At 34.0% G+C, this 24,154-nt stretch overlaps 4 protein-coding genes across 8 annotated transcripts in view; 2 read left to right on the top strand and 2 right to left on the bottom strand.

The window, feature by feature from the left end:
- Positions 1 to 15,981, bottom strand: part of LOC120626192 (protein draper) — a 44,817-nt gene extending 28,836 nt beyond the window's left edge. For 3 of the 4 annotated variants that reach the window (XM_039893571.1, XM_039893572.1, XM_039893574.1), the window contains exons 1-2: positions 15,124 to 15,361; positions 5,320 to 5,521 (exon numbers count right to left, since the gene is read on the bottom strand). In XM_039893571.1, the coding sequence (XP_039749505.1) occupies positions 5,320 to 5,405 (86 nt within the window). In that variant the 5' untranslated portion in view covers positions 5,406 to 5,521; positions 15,124 to 15,361. Of the gene's footprint in view, positions 1 to 5,319; positions 5,522 to 15,123; positions 15,362 to 15,877 lie in introns of those variants that run through there. The other variant, XM_039893573.1, reaches the window with a different exon arrangement.
- Positions 15,982 to 17,836: 1,855 nt separating this feature from the next.
- LOC120626608 (complex III assembly factor LYRM7) lies at positions 17,837 to 19,894 on the bottom strand. The gene is made up of 4 exons (XM_039894219.1): positions 19,441 to 19,894; positions 19,116 to 19,259; positions 18,676 to 18,757; positions 17,837 to 18,214 (listed from the first exon to the last, which is right to left on the bottom strand). The coding sequence occupies exons 1-4, from the start codon at positions 19,462 to 19,464 to the stop codon at positions 18,093 to 18,095; spliced, it is 372 nt and encodes a 123-aa protein (XP_039750153.1). The 5' UTR covers positions 19,465 to 19,894; the 3' UTR covers positions 17,837 to 18,092.
- An 85-nt stretch (positions 19,895 to 19,979) lies between these two features.
- Positions 19,980 to 21,384, top strand: LOC120626337 (NADH dehydrogenase [ubiquinone] 1 beta subcomplex subunit 2, mitochondrial-like). The gene is made up of 3 exons (XM_039893830.1): positions 19,980 to 20,182; positions 20,612 to 20,738; positions 21,236 to 21,384. Exons 1-3 carry the CDS (start codon positions 20,088 to 20,090, stop codon positions 21,320 to 21,322), a joined length of 309 nt encoding a protein of 102 aa, XP_039749764.1. The 5' UTR covers positions 19,980 to 20,087; the 3' UTR covers positions 21,323 to 21,384.
- A 537-nt stretch (positions 21,385 to 21,921) lies between these two features.
- LOC120626354 (SH3 domain-containing kinase-binding protein 1) overlaps positions 21,922 to 24,154 on the top strand; it is a 35,882-nt gene continuing 33,649 nt past the window's right edge. The window contains exons 1-2 of one of the 2 annotated variants that reach the window (XM_039893853.1): positions 21,922 to 22,125; positions 23,673 to 23,856. In XM_039893853.1, coding sequence (XP_039749787.1) covers positions 22,101 to 22,125; positions 23,673 to 23,856 — 209 coding nt within the window. In that variant the 5' untranslated portion in view covers positions 21,922 to 22,100. Of the gene's footprint in view, positions 22,126 to 22,219; positions 22,269 to 23,672; positions 23,857 to 24,154 lie in introns of those variants that run through there. The other variant, XM_039893852.1, reaches the window with a different exon arrangement.

The following is a 24,154-nucleotide window of genomic DNA, read 5'->3' as shown; positions in this document are numbered from 1 at the left end:
CGGGCGGCTGTCTCAAACTTTATCGAGACAAGTGGGTGCATTTCAAGCCACACAAAACTATTTTAAAGCTAATATCGGGCGCCCGAATTCCCTTCAATCAAGCTCCTCCTTTAGTTCTTCCAACTTCGGATGTTTTAAAAAAATTTCAAACTCCATCTTCCCAAAGCATGACTTTAGAAATTCAGTGGATGATCAAAAATCAGGTATTAGAACCAGCCCCGCCGACGGCATCATTCATTTCCCCATTATTTATAATACCCAAGAACAATGGAAAGAGCAGAGTCATCTTCAATCTGAAGGCTTTAAATCGTTACATGTTACCGAAACATTTTCGTCTTTTTCATCACCATCAAATGCCAAAGTTTTTACAACCGGGCGATTGGATGGTCAAGCTCGATTTAAGCCAGGCCTACTACCATATTCCGATAAAGGAAGATCACCGACGTTATTTACGTATCAGTTACAAAGGTCAGTTGCTACAGATGACTTGCCTGCCATTTGGTTTAGCGGCCGCACCAAGAATGTTCGCTTCTGTGACAAATTGGACGGCCCAAGTGTTACGCGACACAGGCCTCCGCCTAGTGGTGTACTTGGACGACTATCTTATTGTCCACCAGTCCGAGAAGATTCTGAGAACTCACGTTCAACTAGCTATCCAATTCTTAACCAACTTGGGTTGGTGTGTCAATATCGAGAAATCGATCACAACACCAAGCAGATCGCTCGAATATTTGGGGGTAAAATGGGACACGGACCTCAACGTAAAGTCCCTACCCCTAGACAAGATAACAAAAGTTCGTCAGATTCTTATCTCTCTCCTAGCATCCGGCAGTTGGACCCTCAAGCAGGCGCAACGCCTCCTAGGGTATCTCAACTTCGCTACCTTCGTCACCCACCGGGGAAGGTTGCATTGCCGTACAATCCAGCGTCACAGCAATTGTCTTCGTCAACATCCACGCAAATCCAGACAGTTTCCGAAAAAGGTACGTGTCGAACTAGAATGGTGGCTAGAAAATCTGATACAGACGACTCCGATCCACCCAAAGAGAAGTCCGACAAATTACGTAATCACAGATGCATCAGATGAACAATGGGGAGCGCTAGTAAACAACAGCAAAATAACAGGCACGTGGAATCGAAAACAGCAAAAATTCCATTGCAACTTAAAAGAAATGTACGCTGTGATTGCCGCCATCTCAACGAAGGCCTCAACACTCAAAAATTCAACAGTGGTCCTTCAGAGCGACAACAAGACCGTGGTGTCATATATAAAGAACGAAGGAGGAACAAGGTCAGCACGGCTTCTAGACTTGACAAAAGAGCTTTTCAATCTGACGGACAGCCTCAATATTGTACTCCTTCCACATCACCTTCCGGGAGTGTACAATACCGAAGCCGACAAGCTCTCACGCAATCAAATAGGCTCGGAATGGCACCTACAAGAACGAGCAACTTCAAAAATATTCGAACTATGGGGAACACCAAATATAGATCTGTTCGCGTCTCAAAGTGCTCACGTGGTGCAAAATTATGCTACGCTAGACTTGTCCGACTTGAACTCCTGCTTTCACGACGCATTCAGCACTTATTGGAGATACGAACTGGCGTGGATCTTCCCTCCGCCGGGACTTCTTCCCCGCGTCCTACAACACCTCAACTCAGCAGAGGGCAGGTACATAATAATAGCCCCCAAGTGGAAGAAGCCTTTCTGGCGTCCGGATCTAAAGAGCCGTTCACTAACGCGTCCGGTCAAGATACGAAGACGCTGAAATTGGAAGCTTGGCTCATTTTGGGTGGGACGCATTGACAGTAAATTGGTCGCATGACGAGAGAGAACTTCTTTTATCATGCTGGAGAACATCTACGCTAAAAACATATGCCCCGCATTTGGAGAAGATGATCAGAATGGTGTTCATTAAATAACGTAGATTTTCGCCGTCCGTTACCGAAAGATGTAGCTAGGTATCTAGCTAAATTGTATTTGACGGATAATTTAGCTAACCGTACCATACTTGTACATAAATCAGCAATAGCTTCTATTTATGAAACAATTTCAAATATCAAAATTTCATCAAATAATTTAGTTAAACATATTTTAAAAGCAGTGTCGTTGGCTAGACCGATACCTCCTAAAGTACCTATATGGGATGCAAGAATACTCATTAGGTACTTACAGGAATCAAATCCCAAAAAATAAATAAATAGTTTATACGAGGTATCTAAGCATACTGCCACAATACTTTTGTTGTCATCTTGTCGACGTGTTCATGATCTCACACTTTTACATTGTGATCCAGAGCATTTTATAGATAGGGATAGTTTGATAACGTTGCATCCCGTATTTGGTTCTAAAACCGATTCCGCTACATTCCAGCAATCAAGCTGGACATTCAAGGCTTCTCCTGATACTGATCCACTTTTTTGGCTCAGAACTTTAATTTTGGTATCAAAAAATTTTAGAGCTTCTATGACTAACTTATTCATTACCACTCGTGAACCATACAAACCAGCTACTCCAACTATTATTGGGGGTTGGGTTAAGAAGCTTTTATTAGAAGCCGGTATCGAGGCTACACCAGGTAGCTTTAGATCCGCAGTTTCGTCCTTAAATTGGGTTGAAAAATATTCTATAAATGATATTCTATCTAGAGCAAACTGGAGACATGAAAATACATTTAGGAAATTTTATCATAGAGAGATTAATAGAAGATAAAAAAATTTATAATAGTACAGTGCTTACAAAGTCCCTGTCTCAACATTTCTCTGTATCAAATTAAATTTACAGTAAATTGAATATTAAAATTATTGTGTACTGTATTATTGCGTATGTGATTATTTATTTTTGATTGAGTATTTTTAGCATCTAGCAACTAATGTTAATAGTTCTTATAACTGCTAAAAATAATTCTACTAATTAATCATTAAATAAAAGCTTATTTTTCTTTAATCATGAATTAAAGATGTACTTATCACATTGTTGCGTTTTTGTTTCTACAAGCCACCAGGAGATAACAAACAGATCTCTTCATAAAGGACTTCGGACGTCAACCGGAACACATAATATAGAAATTTTACCTTTAAATAAAATTTGTATTATGTTTCCTAAGACGTCCGAAGTCCAAATAATGTCTTCCTGGTGATACCATTCTGTATACACATCATTATGAACAGAACAATGACAAATTAGGGTGGCTTGTTTTGTTTTGTGGTAGTTAGTTCACAGATCAGCTGTTGGGGGCGTCAGTGGCGCGACACGTGACCGAAATTAGTGACAACTGACGGAAATGCCGTGGCAAAAAAGCGATGTACTCTTCATAAAGGACTTCGGACGTCTTAGGAAACATAACACAAATTTTATTTAAAGGTAAAATTTCTATATTATATACACGCACATAAAAAAATTAGTTTAATCTCTACCTCTCTCTTCAAGACCCAGGCCCAGTAGTGAAACGTTCATTGGTTGAGGATGATGAGAGGAAGAAAAAAAACTATACTTCGATCAATTTTATGCGTGCCAGGCGACAAGTGACGTGTTGGGTCTAAACTCAATATTTCTCCTATGAGTCTTGTGGCATGTCAATAATAATATTGAATCAATTTTATTGTAGTAGTGACCTTAATATGCTTACGAATATGACTAATTCGATTGATAATAAGTTATATTTATTGGTACATTATTGTAATGGACGTAGAAAGTGTGTGGACACTGATAATATTATAAAGGTCAAGTCTAAAGGTTTAGACTACTATTCAATAACTAGATGATAATATAATTAGTACACAGTTATAACGTAGAACTGTTAGTCAGACGTTCATTCGATAATTCATAACAATACCGTATTAGTTGCCGAAGATAATTACTTCTACTTCTATCAAATTAGATACTGTAATTTTATAGAGTGCGACTTAACATTGTTCAATGCCATTTATTTTTAAGGCATTATACCTTGCGAGCCACGATTTTTTCATGTTATTTATTAACTTCTAAAGCAGTTTACTTTTTATAGTTTGTTGGAGAATAGGCAACTGTATGTTATCTATTATGGTATTCATTTTTTTAGACATCGAAATAACCTAGTTAGGATAAAAGTCACTAGCACATTCGGTCTATAACTTTCCCAAGACCAACCTGCTCGCTGGCATCAACCCGTTCACTTGTTTGCCATGTCAAGACACTAAGATGGAAGTATAGGTTTTTTTATATAGCTATAATAAACATACAAAGCAGGTGACCCATCTGATCGTAAAACCATCGCCTATAAACCGAGAACACTTCGCCCTGTGTCCATCAACCGCATGGTGTTAATCCTCATGTGCCTGATTGGTAACCATGCCCTACAGACCGGAACAAAATATTGCAACAATGATGCTTGGCGGAAGAAAAAACCATGGTCGTAGTGGTTCCCCCGGACGAGATTTTGCCTTTCTACTACATACCTATCTTTTCAGTTATACCAGACTCATTCCCCTCCCTTTAGAATAAATCGTAACAAAAGCTACAATTGTCGCACGCTTTAATATAGATCGAAAATAGGTAGGTTGACATTCATTTTGGCGTTAGGGTAAAAAACAAGTCAGGTATGGATTATAGACTGATATGCAATTTCGTTAAATTAAAAATGCTGCATACGGCTTCAGGCTACATTACCACAAAATTACAGAATATTAATTTCGTACCTAAATTGTTTCAACCCATGCAAAAGTACTATTTTGTATTCTTGTAAGTCCTAAAACTTCGTTAAGCGTTTTTAATTAAAGACGAATCAAGATCTTTATTGATCGCCTCTTAGCATTTTTAAGACAGACAAATTCAAAATTCAAATTCAAATTCAAAATTCATTTATTTCAAGTAGGCCTAATATAAGCACTTTTGAAACGTCAAGTCTGTCTGTTTGTAGTGATTCTACCACCGGTTCGGAAGGCAGATTCTACCGAGAAGAAGCCGGCAAGAAACTCAGCAGTTGCTCTTTTCCAACATCAACAATTTACATTTTGCATTTTAACATTCATTCTTCTATCTTGTGAGAGCTGAAAGCGGAGCCGGATGCTTCCAAGCAACCTTGTCATTACAGATGTCAATGATGATGACAGTCAGATGAAACGATGAAACTCTTAACTCCCCTACAAAATTTAAAATACATTGGTCATCATCAGCATCATCATTTCAACCGATTGACGTCCACTGCACATACACACTGACATAGGTCTTTTGTCAGGAATTCCACAATGCACGGTTCTGGACCTCTTCTTTCAAGCGGTTCCCAGCGTCTCTTCAATTTAACCAAAATAAAAACCAAATTTTTACACGAATGTACTTACGATTCCTGTCTGGTGCACACATTTGGCCCCTCGAGAATAGCTGCCACCGACACAACCAGGGCCAATAGCACGCAAATCTTCAACATCTTTCACTCGTTACAAGGCTTGCTCACCGTGACTCCATAACATACGTATTGTTTGCACTCCTTTACGCCACAATATGCATTGGGGCGTTGTGTTGAACCAAGAAGCGTTGTTTTTCCTAGAACAAAAACAAGGCTGTTAGGCTGGCCGCACATTTGCTAATCGCTGAAGCTATTGGTTGCTGTATTGGCAGCGTTACTAAATAATGTTATAGGTACATAAATTGACTGCATAATAAGATAAACTTTTAAACAAAAAAAAACCGACTTTGATAGTAAATTTTATACCTACCTAAAAGTAATTGATATTTGCACAAATAGAGATTGAATGCTATGTGTTAAAAAAACAACGGAATTGACAACCTTTTCATTTTTGAAGGAATTCGGTTAAAATTTCTTAGGTTATTTTTGATTGTAACGAATGAAGATTATTTTCGCGCGCGAAATCTTATTCCATGCGCGAACTTTTATTCTAATAAAATTTTATATAATATGTTGTCTGATTAATAGTTAATGAAATAAACCTGCGTATTACGTATTCTTTCTTATATTTCGCTTTGCAAACATCATAAATAAGGACGATACTTTAATAACGTGACATCACGTCATTAACGAATAGGGCATCTTTTCGACCAGGGTGGTCGAGGCAAGGAAACCTATGTTTTTTTAGAAGGTAAATGTAAGTAATAACTACTAAGAGAAAAAAAGAACTAAGAGAAGCCAACTAAGAAAAAAAAAACTTTTTTCATTTTAGTTATTACAAATCACAATATGCATAGGCGTTTTGTTAAATCAAAGAAGGAAAACTTGTTAGATTGGCCATACATTGGCTATATAATGGCCCGCGCGCTAATTCTTAAATGCGGAATTGACTCCGCCAATAATTCATAATGTTATAGATGCATAAACCTCAAAAGCAAAATTAATAACGTACCATTAAGTTTTAAACAGCAATAAATGAATAAACATACACACATTTGTTTGTAAATCGTTAGAAAAAGTTGTCGTTATATATTTATTTTACCAATACCTACAGATTATTTCATATTCGAATCTTCGAAGTCAAGCGGAAGAAAATAGGTTTGCCATTTTTTTCTTCTGATAATATTTTATAAACATCTCAATTTATCTGGTCGAACCCAAGTTTCGTCAGCTGTAATTGAATCTACTAACCACTAGTCTCGTTACTCTATAAAATAAACCCCTAGAACTGTAGATTAAATATAATAAGGTGTCCGTAATTCAATTAATTAAGTATATATTAATGGTTCTATTCACGATCTATCCACATGAAAACTTTGATTGCCACAACTAAAGAAGGTGACTAAAGGTAACATAATGAATACTAATTCTAGGTAGCGTTATTTATGTTAAGAACAAAACTTTTTTGAAAGAAAACAATAATGACATAAATCAGGTTTAATTATAAAAACAAACTATGTTAAACAATTACAATTTTACAATGTAGAGAAGTACCGTAATTTACTTAAATCGAAATAATTATCGTTTCGCATGATTGAAGGTCAACCTTAGTAATACAAATTAGGTTCGACTATTTTTAGTCAGAATTCTTTAAGACCTATTAACAATCACGGAATACCAGTTATTGGTCTGCAAAGATATAAAGAAATAACAAACATACGTTACTAAGCGCAAGTATTAATCACCGAACGAGCGAAGGATTTTAAGATTGAACTAAAGGGAAGCGAATGGTTGAATTCTGATAGTGGCAAGGGATGCAAACGCATACGCAGGACCTTTATACGAGACTTTTTATGCTTGCATAAATGACACATGCGAGCTGTATACGTGTGGTACTAAACTTTTATAAAAGACACTATAGTCGTAAAAAAGTAATAGGCCCGTTTTGACATTTGTGCAAGACCATAGACCATAGAATGAAAAAATACTAAACTCGCATTATTTTACGTACGATACGTATCGCATACATTATTCTGTATGCGATACGTATTAAACTTGCATAAATTACACTTACTTCCATTATACGATACGTACTCAACTTGCATAAAAGACACTTGCTTCCTGTATGCGAGACATACTAAATTTGAATAAATGACACTTGCGACCTGTATACGAGACGTACTGAACTTGCCTAAATGCCACTTGCTTCCAGTATACGAGGCGTATTAATTTGCATAAAGGACTCTTGCGACCTGTATATAAAACGTACTAAACTTGTATAAACTGCAGTTGTTTCCAGAATACGAGATGTACTAAATTTGCATAAAAGAAACTTAAAGCGGTAGCAGAGTGACCGCTCGCTCACAGTTCAGGTCAACGCGCTGCGGTGCCTGTAAAAACCAATTTTCGCTTCTCTTAGATGTGAAGACCTGAACCACGTAACTCGACTGAGTACTCGGTTTGGCGAAATTAAAACCAAATAAAACGCGATACTCGGTTACTCGGACAAACATGTACTCGGTACATCTCTAGTACATTGTTAAACTAGATTCAAACAATTATCCTTATTAACAACATATTGCTGTTTCCAACGTTTCACCTATTGACGCACTTATTCTTGCCTTTTATGTGTTATTAGAGCATTTTTGGTAACCGATTTCAAGAAACCATGACGTCAATTCTATAGAACAATTTCCTTCTAAAGGAATACAATTACGACCTAGTAGAATTTCATTTTTATTTGTTAGTAAAACTGGAAGGAATCATTGGGCACTTTAAGTATCAATAAAACGAAACACTTTTAAGGCAATGCATTTGAGATACATTTCAAAAGTACCTGAGCACATTTTCGAAATGGATTTCAAATTCCCTCTTTAAAAGATTCAAATAAAATTCGTCTTTTATATTATTTCCGTGCTAAAGTTAATCTTCTATATTGTTTTATATGCCATTAGATACTAAGCAGGTACCTTTATAAGTAGAGGTTGTTTGGAGATTAAGCTATCAGTAGTTTATATTTTTTTCAAGTAATAAAAAAAAACTCTCAAAGGAATCGGTTAACTACAGAAAAAACTTTCTATATTTATTTATGTTCTTAGTTTGAGGTACGGTATGATACCTATTTGTGGAACGAAACGAGGTAACCTAAATGGCCACTACTTTCACTAACCGTTCCGTGCCGTAGTCTTTTAAAGAGTTAATAAATATTATATTACATATAAAAAAAATATTATATTATTATAAAAATAATATAATATTTTTTATATGAATTTTTGGATAGTTGTAATAGATTGTATAAAGTAACACTTTTCCTTTGGGAATATTAATTACTTAGTTATTATATATTTATATATTATAAGAATTGACATTACTTTTTGAAAAATACGAAGCCAAAAATCTTTATTATGTCAATATAGATGTGTGTCGATCCAGTAAATGTTATACCCAGTATTAGTATGACCCACTACATAGGCGTGGTGGATCATTCGAGTTTGCGGGAATGCTCGGTCATGTGGGTGAACTTTGGAGTCTTTGCATTTGGCAATTTTCTGTGAATCTCTAAAAGGGGTGACAGACTTTCATGTTACCACTCTTCGGGGATTCCCCTTGAAACTATTGTACTGATTTCAAGTATTTGTGCAGCAGTTCGGAAGTTCTGTCCTTTATCTTTAAAGATCTTTACCAATTACTTATACAATTTAAACGGGGTCAACTTAACCTATTATATAAAATAATAAACATCGTGCCTGTATCTATTTTGTTTCCCAATTAACTGAGTAAGTACCTAGGTCGGCTACTGCAGGCATGTGTTGTGAAAACACTAAGCGATGTAGAATAACAAAGCAATTATGAGCGTTGTGAATTAAATAGGTCACTACGTGCTTTTATAGACGCTGACCAAATATTTACGGATCATCATATTCGTACGATTATCGCGTTCATTTGTTACAATTGTTATTGAAATATGGTATAATACACCAATTAAAAAGCCCCGCTATTTTGAAATCTATATATCAATGCATAATTAGCTGGAAAATGTTGTCTAAACAAACGTTGCGATTTCCGTTAGGGTCTTTTCGCCTTTTCGCGTCCGACGCCCAATTCGCGTCCAAACGACGGTACACTGTTTTACAACAGTGAAAAATAACAATACCGACACACCAATCTAAACAAGAGCGCTTCTATTGTTGTTCGGACCTATGACAGGTACTCACACAAAAACAAAAGATCTGTGCGTGCATCCCAAATTTAATGAAAAATAAACTAATCTTGCGTGTGCAACCAACAAGTGCTGACGCGCGAATCTGTTGTAAAAAAAAATAGTGAGCAGCTGTACTTTTCACGGTAAGTATTTAAGGTGTTTATGTGAAATTTAGAATACTTTGTTATCTCTAGACCTTAATTGTAAACCACACTATAGAAATAACGATGTTTGTGCTTATATTTTTCTACTGACAGTTTTATATAAGGTGGACGCGAACTGGTACATAAAATTTATAAAAAAACCACTTTGCGTCCGCTGTGGACGCAGATTACTCTAACTATTTCTCAGTAAGATGTTTAATTAATTACGATAACATGAGAAAAACAATATAAACTTCCTATCAATTTTAACAACATTAACATGCATAATATGATGGCCGATTGGCGTCCATATTATTAGAAATATAAAAAAAGATAATGAATGTCAAAAATCAGACTTGGACGCACAGTTTTCCTACATAAGAAACCCTATAACATTTTGCGTCCATCTTTTTATCACACGAAAATAATAGAGTAAAATTTAAATAATTTTATTTAAATATGCTCTTTATAACCTACCTAACCTAAAAATATACAATTATTATACGAAAATTATTTTATGTATTTGCCAATATTTGAATTTTGTTCCATTTTTAGGGCTCCTTACCCAAAGGGTAAAAACAGGAACCCAGTACTAAGACTTCGCTGTTCGTCTGTCACCAGGCTGTAGCTCATTAATCGTGATAGTAAGACAGTTGAAATTTTCATGGATGATGTATTTCTATTGCCGCTTTAACAATAAATATTAAAAAATAAAATAAAACACGGAACGCGCGAGTCCGATTCGCACTTGGCCAATTTTAAAGGCTTTGTACCGAAATGGTAAAATAGAATCGTATAAAGCCATCGACATGATATTCGAAATAATAGTGAATCTATTAATGGAGTTAGTAGGAGGAGAAAAAAAATATCCTGAAGTGCAATTTATGTTAACTTTTATGATATTAGCAATTAGGTATTAAAAAAATGTTTTGATTAAAATCTTCAAGCTTCCCTTTTTATTTCCTATTTCCCTTCCTAATTATTTCTAAACAGGTGGACGCCAATTGGTCCACAGGCGGACGCAATGTGGATTTTGTGGACGCAAAATGGGAAAATCGCCTGTTTCAGCTATTTGTACCTGTGTGGAATAAAACATCAGATGCGTTGTCCAAAACTGTGCATTAAACTTGACAAGACTATATAGGGACTACATTACAACCATATTTGATTAAAAACTACCGCACGGACATTTTTTTTTTTCACGTTCAAACCTAACAACTCCACTAAGTGGACGCAAACAGGCGAAATGACCCTACTTTCGCGGGCGATCTAAATCTCTATGCTCGCAGCCGCTCATGACTTATTTCATCCCGCCAACGAGAGATCGCGGATTTCGCATAGGTATAGGGTACCTATGCGAAAACCGCGATCTAAGTTTTCGATGTATTTGTGACTGTCCGTTATGTTTAGTGTGCATAAAACATAATAATTTTTAATAAAAGTAGGTACGATTGTACGTGCCGAGAATACGCACGAGGTACGCTGACTCCCCTGCCGGATGCAACAAATGATAAAGCATTCGATTTCGATTAACAGGAAAAATAGATATTTCACTGTATGCTTTCTACCTACTCCAATTTTTTTTAAAGTGGAACGTGAAGGTTCGAGACCTAAATTAAAGTCTTACCTTGGTAGATGTTATTTTATTATATTAAACTACTATTGTTGGTAGGTGAAAACCCTCTGACTGGGTAAAAATAATGGTCAACTAGCCTAGGCAGCATGTTAGAACAAGCATAGGGTTGATATTCGTAATCATTGCGGGATGCACGCAAGGGTAGCTTTATGAGTGGAGGTCCCGAGTTTGATCTCCGGTAATGGCAATTTGGGAATTTATAATTTCTGAAATTTTCTGCCAGGTATCGAACCCGCTATTTCATTCGTATAATAAATATGACACTGCATTCACCGGCCACTACTGCGCCGGGGAGGGCGACAAAAATGTTTGCTCATAATATTTTAATATTACCACCAATAAAAAAATGAATACAGATTAAGAAAAAAATGGTTCTTGTTAATTTATTTTTATACAACTGTCACAAAATATGTAAATGGATGACAAACATAATGGTCCGAATTATTTTTAGTAGAAACGGTTTGTGCGAACTACTAATCATATGTTCATTCAATTATATCTAACTAGCTATTACCCGCTGTTTTACACGCATCATCATTATTGCCTTAACCATGCACCAAACTACATGATTTAAAAGGGCAAGGTGTAAATATTAATAATAAACAGACTCTTTTTTTGTATGGATTAATATTTCATTCCTTAAAATGGACGACCCACAATAAAATATTAGGTGCATAGCTATATGTACACTTCACTGTTTTTTACATGTCTTATAGTGAAAACAACTTTTTAGGGTAAAGATAGTTTTGAAAATATAAAAAAATAATAAAAGCATAGTACTTAAAGTTATAAAGAATATCTATTTTTTTTTTCTTTTTGTATTTATGTCAACAATTTCGTTTTACTTCTATTTTAAAAACTTACTTTACACTAAAGAGTACTGAAAAGATTGTTTAGTTAATGACACAATTTTGAAATAATAGAGTACCTATATAAAGTATATGGTCTCTTCCTGTCTTATTTTAACCTAGTTCATAAAACAGTTCGCAAAAGTTTTTTCCTCTAGATTAGCTTAGAAATACTATTATTTAAAGCTGGCATATTACATGTAACATATCATCTCATTACCGGCCCACTCCAGGGGCACACGGGTCTCCTCCCATAATGAGAAGGGGTTAAGGCAGTAGTCCACCACGCTGGCCCAGTGCAGATTGGTGGACTTCACACACCGTTGAGAACATTACGGATAACTCTCAGATATGCAGGTTTCCACATGATGTTTTCCTTCACCGTTGGAGCAAGCAATATGTTAATTACTTAAAAGTACAGAACTTAGAAAAGTTAGAGGGGCATTGTGAATTTGAACTTGCCCACCCCCCCGAAAGTGACATAGAAATCCTGCCCACTGGACTATCACCCCTTCATATTATCATAATTATAGCCCATGTTACTTCTGCATTAAATAGTTTTCTAATGTTGAAAGAACTATTTAAATCTGTTCAGTAATTTCAAAGTTATAAACAAATAAATAAACATTTTGTTTGTATAAACATACAAATAAATAAAACAAATCTTTCTATGATATAATATTGGTAAAGACTATAGATAGCATGTACAGTTGTTCCTTTGAGTGCAAATTATGATAACTGAATTCAAACTTTCATCTTGCATCCTAATCTACCTTTAGGATCCTAGCATGCTGTTCAGTAGCCCATAACATGCTTCAAAAATGAGACTATCAAATGTCAAAAAGATTTCTAAACTCAGAGACAGAATAAACTGTTAGTTACAGAGATAAACATGTTCAAACAAACAGCTCTGCCTTATTATTGGTATAGGATAAACATTAGTCATGATTTCCATTTATTTGAAATCCTCCATCTACTTGGTTTAAGTCTCTGTGTTCTATAGAAGCTTACTACCACATGTGATAATAATTAATTATTACAACTTAGTTACAAGTAACTGTATGAGTAATGTGATGACCTATGATCAAAATGAAGAAAAATATGATGAAAAAAATTGCAAATATTGTTTTCCATATCACTGTGTACAACTAAGAACAGATTTTTTTTAAAGCAAACTTTGAAGCACATGTCCCTTATAAGGGTGAAGGTTTTTGAGAATAAACCCACCACACCATATGTTTTAAATTTCTTAAGTCTGGGCTGGTACTTAAAAATTCCTTTAAGAATAAGATGTTAAAATAAGGCTCAAAATTATTTAAAACTAGCTGTTGCCTGCATTCATTGGTTATTATGGTTTTATTTGGTATAACAAATTAAGCTTAGTTTCATAGTATATCATGGAATTCCACAAAGTTATGTCTGCTTCTATCCAATATATTCGGAAATAGTTTTACACACATGTGAGAGAAGTGTATATTCTATATATACTATACTATATTGCCATCTCTGTGGGTCTCATTCAACCATAACTACATAGGTACATACAAACAAACAAAATTGAGGTGTCTAATTGTATTCTAAAAATAACAATCGACAATTTTGGCTCCACCTAATCTCTAACAGCTGGACCAAAAAACAAAGCTACAGCTTGTATAATTATAGCAGTTGCTAATTGATATGCAGTGAAAAGTCCTCCTCAGCAGATATCACACATTTATGCATATAAGCAATTCTTTGAACTACATATTTGCAACTGAAATAATAAGGTTATTGGGTACTCAATGCAATTCAAACATAGGAATGGGCAATTACTAATTAGCCTAATTAGCTAATCCGAATATCTTACAGTAAACACATACTTTCCATATGATATAAGAGAAGTTTGAATGAAGTTATCACGATGTGGTGGTATTCTGAACTACTGTCACAAAACTACAGCACAACATAGTATATGATTATTTGACCATCATTAATTGAAGATATAGAGTACTATGTGGTTTATTAACAATTAATATCTATCTGTCAGAGGCTCAACAGAGAGCAGTCCCTATATTCTTAATTTTTTAATCCATTGTACATTTGCAACAAACTGGTTATATAGATTTGACGTGGTTTTCCCAATTCTATTTAACTTAAATGAATATTGAAAACTTTGATGCCCTTTGTAGCAATCTACAACCACAGAGTGATTTGCAAATTATTAAAACATGTATATAAGATGAATATCATTTACCAGCTCAGGCTATTAGTGTCGAACCTAGGATGTCCCAATAATTTCTCCTATGAGATATTCATAGGATAGAAGTATTCTGAGCTTAGACCTTGCAATAACTCTAATATGTGTTAGCAGATTTGTAACAATTAAAGTAAAGAGCACAATAGTAATTTTTTTCATAGAAAGTTGCTAAGCCAATTTTATTGTAATTAGACACAACTTTCTTGCAAGTAGATTTAGTTTTTTACTACAAGTTGGCCCTTGGTGGTAATCTTATAGGCATTATAAAATGATGATGTTGTATGAGGAACACGTCTATGATAGTAACAGACTAGCTTGGAATATGGCAGTTAAATGAAGCCCATAGCTGCTTAATAGGTTTTGGAACACAGTCACTACCCGTCACACCTTCTTTAGTAGGGTGGTAACTAGCCACGAAGCCTTCTTGAAATTTTATCTCTCACTTTTAATACCACAACTACGCCAGTGGTGTTGTCAAAATACCACAAAAAATATATCAGTCTTATTTATTTCCTATTATGAGGTGGTTAAAAGTTAAAACTCTGGTAAATATTACTGACAAAAAAAATTTAAACTTTATTTATTTACGTTCGCCAGTTTCACGCCTATTGGTAACAAAATTTAGATTTGGGTCATCTGTTATAAATTCTGATGACTAAACTTGCTTTGTAAGGATTAATAAAGTAAATCAGAACATAAAATCGTTGTAGTAATTTACGAAGCACTAGTACTTACCCGGAAACAGTAATTTATATTTCAGTTAATGATTTGTCTCAGAATACACAGTAGTGATTCACTTGTTCACACTCAATAATCTTAGGGAATTCACAATAACTCCAATATTTTAAAAATAATATAAATTGATCCTAGAACTATTCAACCCTCGACCTTACGGTAAACAAAGTAATATCAATACATATTAGCGTACTTATTTTTACACAAATTAAGTGTTCTTAGACACAAAGCAAAGGTAGAAACCAAAACACAGAACGTATTAGTAAGATAATAGTATGGAGGGTAGGTAGAGGTAAGGAGAGTCATCTTATATGGGAGAAAAAGTTGAAAAAGTGTCCAATTGTTGCGCTAAATAACAGTTCAAAAATCCTCCACAATGGCGCTGGTGGATGCACAGGGTATGGTATGAATGTAGCAATCGTAGATGAATAATTGAAGTATGCCGAGTTAAAAAATTTAATGTCATTATCGACTAAAGTAGTTAATTATTGAGAATTTCAACAACTTACGTTGTACAAAATATTGTGGTAAATATAACCTTACTTCCTTGTATCTCCATACTTCCTTGTTTATTTTTCAAGCCTACTCTAACAATATTTATATTTGGCGCTTCTTTTAAGAGTTACCCTGATGCAAATGTGGCGCCATCCTAATTTAATACATTTTGACGACACTTTTTCATATACACAGATGACTCTCCTTACCTCTACCCTCCATAGATAATAGAAACAGAAAGCAAACAGACAATACCTACCACAGACAACAATCACTCAAAATATCACAGCAGAAACTAATCGACGAACATTGCAGTCTTAATATAACACGCTCCATAATTTATCCAAAGCTTTATGATGTTCATCACAGGCCACGGTAACAATCTGAGCAGTACTCTAATGAGTGTGTAAGGAAATAGGGAATTACAGCACTTTATATATGATCAATCCTTTGATTATATTAAATATATCAACACTCATTGATAGTATTTGTGTACTCATTGATAGTGTATTGAAAATCGAATAGCTTTTTTTTAGTAGACTATCAAAGAAAACTATGGGATCTATGGCAGGTGACGCGAGTTCGAGATCGATTGGCGGGAAAGAAAAGTGAGGACGGATTTAAATTAAAGGAATTGAGAAAAGGAGTTTAAGCAAAGTATTGTGGATAGAACGTTACAAATTGGGAATAGATGATTTATAATGGAAACGAAACAAGAGTCGTATATTATTCTGTTGATGAAATTGTTGAAAGTTGTTGGTACTATGGTAGTACCTGATGTGGCATCAGATAAGTATAACTCTTATATCATTTGGGTAATTCAGGCATCATATATGGAGCCCTAGCATTATTTTATACAGACAGTTTATCTAGCAGGCAGGCAGAGTGTGTGTGTATGTGTGTGTGAGAGAGAATCTTGCAATGGAAGTTATTTCAAAATAATTAAAAGTTTTACCGTCTCTTCGTAAGATAGTGATTGAAGCCACTTTAAACATTTTAACTTACATGAGTGTATTGGTAAAGGGTAGATATTAATTTCTTGGTTTAGTCTGTTGTACAGTAAGCAACTCAAAAATGGGTAATGGCGTCTTGCGACTGCAGTGCGGGTTACCTCCATCCTACATACCATATATGATATACGCATCGTGTTTGCTAAGTTAGGGTCATAACTCATCTCGGGATGTTTACGAAGAATCGCAGATAGGAGGACAAATAGCTGCCTTACCGTTAACACTCCAGTGATAGATTACAGCTCAGTGGTAGGAAAATAAAAAGGTTTTATGCACATAATCTTAAGTACCGACCTTTGAGCTCTTTTCCTTTCCAATGCTGAGAGCATTAGAAATATCCCAGAACTACCCCAACAGGAAATGAAGTATGTAAGGATCGATTTTGCTAGAGAGTCGTAAATCATTTTTAAGCAGTTGAAATCAACCACATTCCTAAGTCGCCGAAACACAAAGATAAGTTTCCTGAGCCGATGAACAATAGAGTCAATATGTTGCCTCCAGGTCATAGAACCATCAATTGTTACACCAGTAACATCAAGTACTTGGTGCTCATACAGCGTTCAATTGGTTCACACTTGAAATAAAAGAGGAGATGCAACAAATGGTGAAGGTAGGCGGTGCTTGGGATGGTGAAGAAGAATCAAATGAAACGAATTTTGTTTCAGATACATTTAAATTAAGTAGATTCAGCTGAAGCCATCACAAGATCGATTTTAATGAAGATTAGAAGAAATATTGGACTTCTTTCCAGTTTTTACCGTGCATAAGAAGTATTGTATCATCTGCATAAGTAATTATTTTACAATTTGGAAGTGGAAGCATACATAGCTCATTTATATAAATAAGGAAAAGGGAAGGGCCGAGTACACTACCCAGTTGATACCTCAGTAGGCACCAACATCATTAATACCAAAGAGAAGAAATAATTATATTATATAAAAAATAGATTAAAAATAATCTAGACTTTGTTTTTCATATAGGCTATTATTATACATGTATGCTAGGGCCTGTGCCTGTAGCTTGTTCTGTCATTTAACAAAAATGTGACCTACCAAGGTGTATAATGAAATTAATTCTCTTTTGCACGGCTAGCATGGGCAGGAGACAATTATCTCCTGGGGGAAAGGATAAAAATGTATCTTTTCCCACAGCTTTATCAACTCTCAGAGTACTGGGGCACAAGTGAAAATAATATCCAAGTAATAATAAACAAGGGTTAACTTCTTGTATTCCATGTTCACATAATTTAGATGATGGACAAGTAATATCCCCTGTCAGGGAATATCATTGGGGGATATAATTTTTATCTCCGGCCTGTGCTAGCCCTGCTGTAAAAGATTCCACAAATTTTTAATATATTATTTTAATTTCACTTGAAATCTCCATCTATACCTATATACAATAAATAAATTTAAAATATATATCTATACCTTCCTACAATAAATAAATTTTATCTCAAAATAACTATGTATTCTTTGCTTGGTCTTGGCAACATGGTTTTTGTCCTGGTATAATTTCTTCTGGTATTGCACTATCATTGTAGGGTATATTATCTAGCTTGACAGTTTCATCTGTGATCTTAGCTTCTGTAAAATGTAAATTGAGATTATTATTTTTCTTGAAAAACAAACAAAATAATTCAATATAAGTTCCTGTAATCAATGTATTACAAGAATTTGGATTAATATATATTAAGATGAGTGTATTGTCGTAGTATATATTGTTTTTAATATAAAAAATATACATATATATATATTATAGTATTTCAGCAGGGGTTAGTGTTGCAACTACATCAGCTATGCATTTGTTTCTCACAACTTTGACTAAAATCTGGGGAAATCATGCATTCAAAGACTGCATATATAGAATGTAATGAAGGCAAGGCCGAATGTATATTAAATATATTAATCCAATGAAATATTTGATGAAATATTTCAGGAAACAGACAATACAATAAAATGGCAAACCAAACTGAGGTAATTGGTTTTGTTGAGGAATCCCATTCCCTGAAATTGTTATAATTTTAGGTACATAAGTAGGTCTTTACCAAATACACCAGGTTTCACTTCCCTTGCTTGAATTACTTGGGTTCTTAACTCTCTTTCAACTTCTTCGGCAAATTGGATCATCTGCAATAGTAATGCAATCAATTTTTTTTCTTTTTCCTTTACAACTGGACAGTTTTTTGTTTAAATGATTTGAAAGGTTCCTCTTCATGTTGGCCAACAAATATGCCTGGCTGTGACCAATTTGTGTGATCAAGATGTTGAATATAAATTAGTGGTCACATTAATAGGTATTGTTTTGTTGACCAACACAATGGTAAGTAATTGGAAATTTGGTTGTTGGTATGCAGAATGATGTTAGCTGCTTCCGCAAATTTAATTAGCAACGATATTTATATATTGTCAGCACCCCACACTTTATAATTCATGATATTAGGCTGGACTTTCTAAGAGGACATGCAGTATATATTGTTAAACTTACCGCTTTTATAGCATTAACATCTTTTACATTTTTATTTTTGTTAAACTCTGAATTTATCTTAATCCTAGCTGCATTTAAAGCTCTCTCATCACCATCAAATACGCACATACGTGTTCTATGTAATTTTTTGAAATTTTGCAACACCTGTAATTTGTAACTATTTATTATTATAAATAGTTATGTAATACTTTACGCAACACAGTATAATTCCTTTTGATAAAATATTTTAACCCAGAAAAAAATTATCTAAAAATTCGAAAGGTTTTCATTTCAAATCATTTTCATATTTTAAAAGCAAAGAGGCTTCAAGGAATTGTTTACTTACCGCTCTTCTTAGTGGACTCATCATGTATTTTTAGAAATCACAAACTATTACATACAATACAAAAATCATTTTCAATCCAATTCTTGGTCTTAAGGCAATAATTATTTTATTGTTTACGTAGGTATTTGACTTAATTTTCTGGTTTACTACAGATAACTCCTAACAGAGGATCGCCAAAGAATAATATGTTCCCTGTAAACTAACTTACTCTTTGCTAATTTTACCATTAATATTAGGTCCTGTGTCTGGTATTTTAATATTGAACTCTGATACAGGACATACAGGACCCAGGTAGTCGTAACATTTAGGCCCTTACTACTTATGCTATTAAACAAAAAAAGGATGCCTCAAATCAGTCCAGCCGTCTTCGAGTAGCTACTTAATCGAGGAACATATCGAAAGAAAAATGATTACAACGAGTTGAGAAACCTTCCTTTTTTTTTAAATGTTCAAAAAGGCAATTATTTAGAAAAGTGCTTTTTAATGTTTCTACGTAATTACCTAAATTAATTTGTCTGTAGCTTTGTGGTAACTGTCACTGTCAGATTTTGATTTTGACTTTGTTATGATATTTTCAGAGGATTCTATTAAAATTGAATAGAAAATTCTACAATCGACTTCTGACTTCAAGTTTTGAAGAGTCTAAGATGCTTGGTCGGAATATATTATCAAGAGCCATTCTTTTACGAACTCTTAAAAATGCTGCTAATAACCGTAACCAAATAAGAAACGGTAGTCACGGGTGAGTTCTATTGATTCCATTAGTGGTTATGTCATTCAGTTTGATAAAAATAGTTTCCATACACTTAAGGCCAATCACAAAAATAAATCCCTTCACATGACGTAGTGTTAAGAAAGGACTCGTCAAAATTCATCAGTTATCTTAGTACCCATAACACAAACAACGCCTACTTTGGGGCTACCTGGCATTGTCGTAGAAAATGTTTATTATATTTATCTCAAAGTGGTGATTTTGGAAATATGTTCAGTGGGTTATCACAGAATATTAGACCCATTTATAATAATTATTCTGGTTTAAACATAGTTGAGTTTTTAATTTTCTTATTAATCTTATTTACTTAAATATTGTATTAAAGGAGCTAATTTTTTACTAAACCACATACTAACACATGCCCGGAGAGACCTTATTTATATATTTTGTCTATTTCAGAGTTTGGTCATACAGAGTTCCTCCACCAATGCCATGTAAGAAAACTGTTTATCAAGCTCAGATACTTGGAGGTTTGTGCTGGTGGTGGATTCTCTACCATTGTGCTACTGAGCCAGAACATATTTATGTAGGTTAACACAGTTTATTATTAATATATAGTTTATTAATTTACTTTGTAGTCTCGCCTGGAGGTAAATGATGATATAGTCTAGTGGAAACTAACCTGTTAGGGGTATTGGGTTTATATTAAAAATACTGTACTACCATAATCCCTAACAGATTAGCCTGCTACCATCTTAGACTGCATCATCACTTACCGCCAGGTGAGATTGCAGTCAAGGGCTAACTTGTAGAAGAATTTAAAAAAACCATGGTTCCTTAAAACAGGGCATGTTGAAAACCTTCCTAGCTTCCGTTTTAACCTAAGAGATGCAACTCAAATTTAACTCAATGTAGATATATGTTAATTCTTCAAGAAAAATTGTACATTAGTGCAGATCCCATTGCATACAAATCTCATTCTAACAGTTCTAAAAATAATGCTATCCTTTTTCACAGGGATGTTCCCTGTGAAAAAGTTACACTTTCAACTTCTAAGAATACTTATATTTTCATGTTTTACAGGGCGAATGGCCGTATGTTGACCCAAGCACCTGGACCGATGAAGAGTTGGGCATTCCTCCTGATTCAGTTGGTCCATTGAAGAATTGAATTTCAATAAATTTAAATTATGAGTAGGTAGTTTATTTTAAACCATTCAATAAAATGTTACGTTCATACAATTTGTTTTATTTATTGAACATGACCGAAATTTCATTTTGAAATATTATTAATATAAATAGGCAGTAAATTAACAAAAACTTATTAATATGAATAGGCAGTAAATTAACAAAAACTCTTTTAAATAACATTTGATTAAGAAGCCTCAAAAATAATTTATTCATAACTTAACTAATTAATGACCCAATTAGGTTATATATATATTTAACCATCTTTTAAGAAACTGCTAAATAAACTTGTTTCGTGCTCTGATTGAAACGAGGAATGTTTTTTCGCATCCGAGGCGGAGTAATTTATTAAATATAGAGGACCTTCTCTGTCAAAGAGGATACTTAGAAAAGCATAAATAGCTTTCTTTTCCTCTTAGTCAATGTTTGCTGCTGCTTATAGTTTGTAGATATATATATGTATATATATCTACAAACTATAAGATCTGACACTCTGATCTATATACTCTTTGGCGCCAACCATAAAAAATATATTTGTGAGTGTAGTGAGTACCAAAGCATAACCAAAGTAGGTATTTAATCTGTGGTGTGAACTGTGGTGAATTTTATTTTGATTTGACGTGAATCGGAAAAATATATGTTTCGTGATTGCCCTCATTTGATTTAAATTTTATATTGGTCGTGTTACTGTGTATGTGATGTGAAAAACAATTGTTGATTAGATGTGATGATGTGATTATAATAAAATATATTGTTAAAAAATGGAGTCTACAACAAATCAAAAGGGTGAGTAATCGTCATCAGTTACGAATGCTTAGATCTTGTTTGTTTATAGATAACTGTAATTTACCAAATGATTTAGCCAGACGGTCGCCACCAGCTTTAATAATGTTTCATGTATTTAATGTTAATGTTTATTGGAAATGCAGGTCAGTCACCTACTCGGTTACGGAAATATAAGGTTTTCTGTTCAATTCGTAGGTCGTTTAGGTGTTCTGTGCTTATAATAAAACAGAAAACCTACCGACCTAAGTGTTCGAGTATCGCAAAGTTTTTCGTATGACTCATTCCCATGGCATTGTGATGTCATGTGAATGCTAATAAACAAAACACATGACACTCCTATAAATCCTAACGTAGGTAAGAAATCGCAAGGTAGATTTCATAAATGTGTGATCACCTCAGGTAGGTTTAAATTGTAATCTTATTCTAAAATAATATGTCAATTTTGAGATAAAAAATAGTTTTTTTAATCATGGGTTTTTGTACAAAATAAATAAATTCTTTGTTTTCATCATCATCATCAGCATGCATGTCCCAGTGTTGGGATCAAGTCTGAGGAGACTTGATTCCAACATTGGGATTGGGAAACAAGAGGTTGTTAAGAGAGAAGGATATATAATTATGCAGATTGATTTGCTCCATTGCCACTAGGCTACACTAACTATTTTTCATTTTGTTTTGACAATTAATATGTTGTTTGTGTATAGGTGTTTATTTTTGTGGTTATCTGAATCACAAAAACCTTTTATCAATAATGATAAATAAATCTTAAGTGTTTGTCATTCTCTCTGAAAGTTGATTTAAAATAACATTTGTTTTAAATATTCTTTATTAATAGCACATAAAAACAATGAAGGTTCACAATCCTCATAATTCTCTCTTGATAACACTGAAAATAATGTATTTGATAAAATATTTTTTTATGACATAAGGAATAATGAAATTCAAATATAAGTAGAAATATTTGAAGTTTAAACTATCAATAGTATGTCTGATCTTTCTTATTTTTATATGTTAATAAATATTGTTTTGGTTAAAAATTCTTGACGCTTAAATCCTGATAAATCCCAGGTACAAAAACAACTTGTCATCACATTGCATTTTGCACATTGATAAGACTACAAAAATGAATAACTACAATGACAGGTCTAAAATTTTTACACGGCAGTGAGTACTACTTTTGGACCCTTTGATTAAGTGTAGTGGAGAGATTTGTATATAACAGAGTCAGCACCAGGGTTTAGTACCCTCAGTACCCTCAAACTGAAGACAGAAGTCTTACTCACTAGGCTAGGCTATTACATTGCAATGAGGAGTATGGAATTAATATGACTGCAATACCCAATACAAATTAGCCATCTAACATCTTAGACTAGATCATCAATTTGAATGCAGGAAAATACCAATCACACAATGTTCAGATATTATTTTGAAGGCAGCTAAGAGCAATTTATTTGATTTTGCTTATATGAAATTCTCTCCATTATAGTATTTATATTTAACAATTTTTTTGTTTGATATTGATGAATTAAGAAAATCTTTTCTTACAGTATCCTGTATAGTCAACTATTCATATGATGCATCAGAAACAGATGAGTTGACAATAAGACCTGGTGAGATACTGCGAGAAGTGGAAAGATTGCCAGGCGGATGGTGGAAAGGCGAGCTGCGCGGTCGCCGTGGCATGTTTCCTGACAATTTTGTTTCCGTTCTGACAGAACAGAATAATGCACGGTAGGCATACTTTCTTACTGTTGTTAATCATAAAAATAGGAATAAATTCAGTGCATGGGTACTTAGCACACAGCAAACAATAAGTAAATTAATCCTGGAGAAATATTACGATTATAATTTTTTTTATAATTATGTTGTCAGTTGTAACAACAGAATATCAGGTCAATGAGGTGGTTGGTTAAATTATTGTTTCATATGTGACCCATATATGTTATTAATTTGTCTTTTTAATGTTCAAAATTTTGTTTTTAACAATTCTAAATTATTACTTGATAGTACTTACTTACTTATGGGGTGA

The sequence above is a fragment of the Pararge aegeria genome, chromosome 9 (genome assembly GCF_905163445.1).
Source record: "Pararge aegeria chromosome 9, ilParAegt1.1, whole genome shotgun sequence".
NCBI lineage: Eukaryota > Metazoa > Arthropoda > Insecta > Lepidoptera > Nymphalidae > Pararge > Pararge aegeria.
This window is presented reverse-complemented; position numbering and strand designations above follow the sequence as displayed.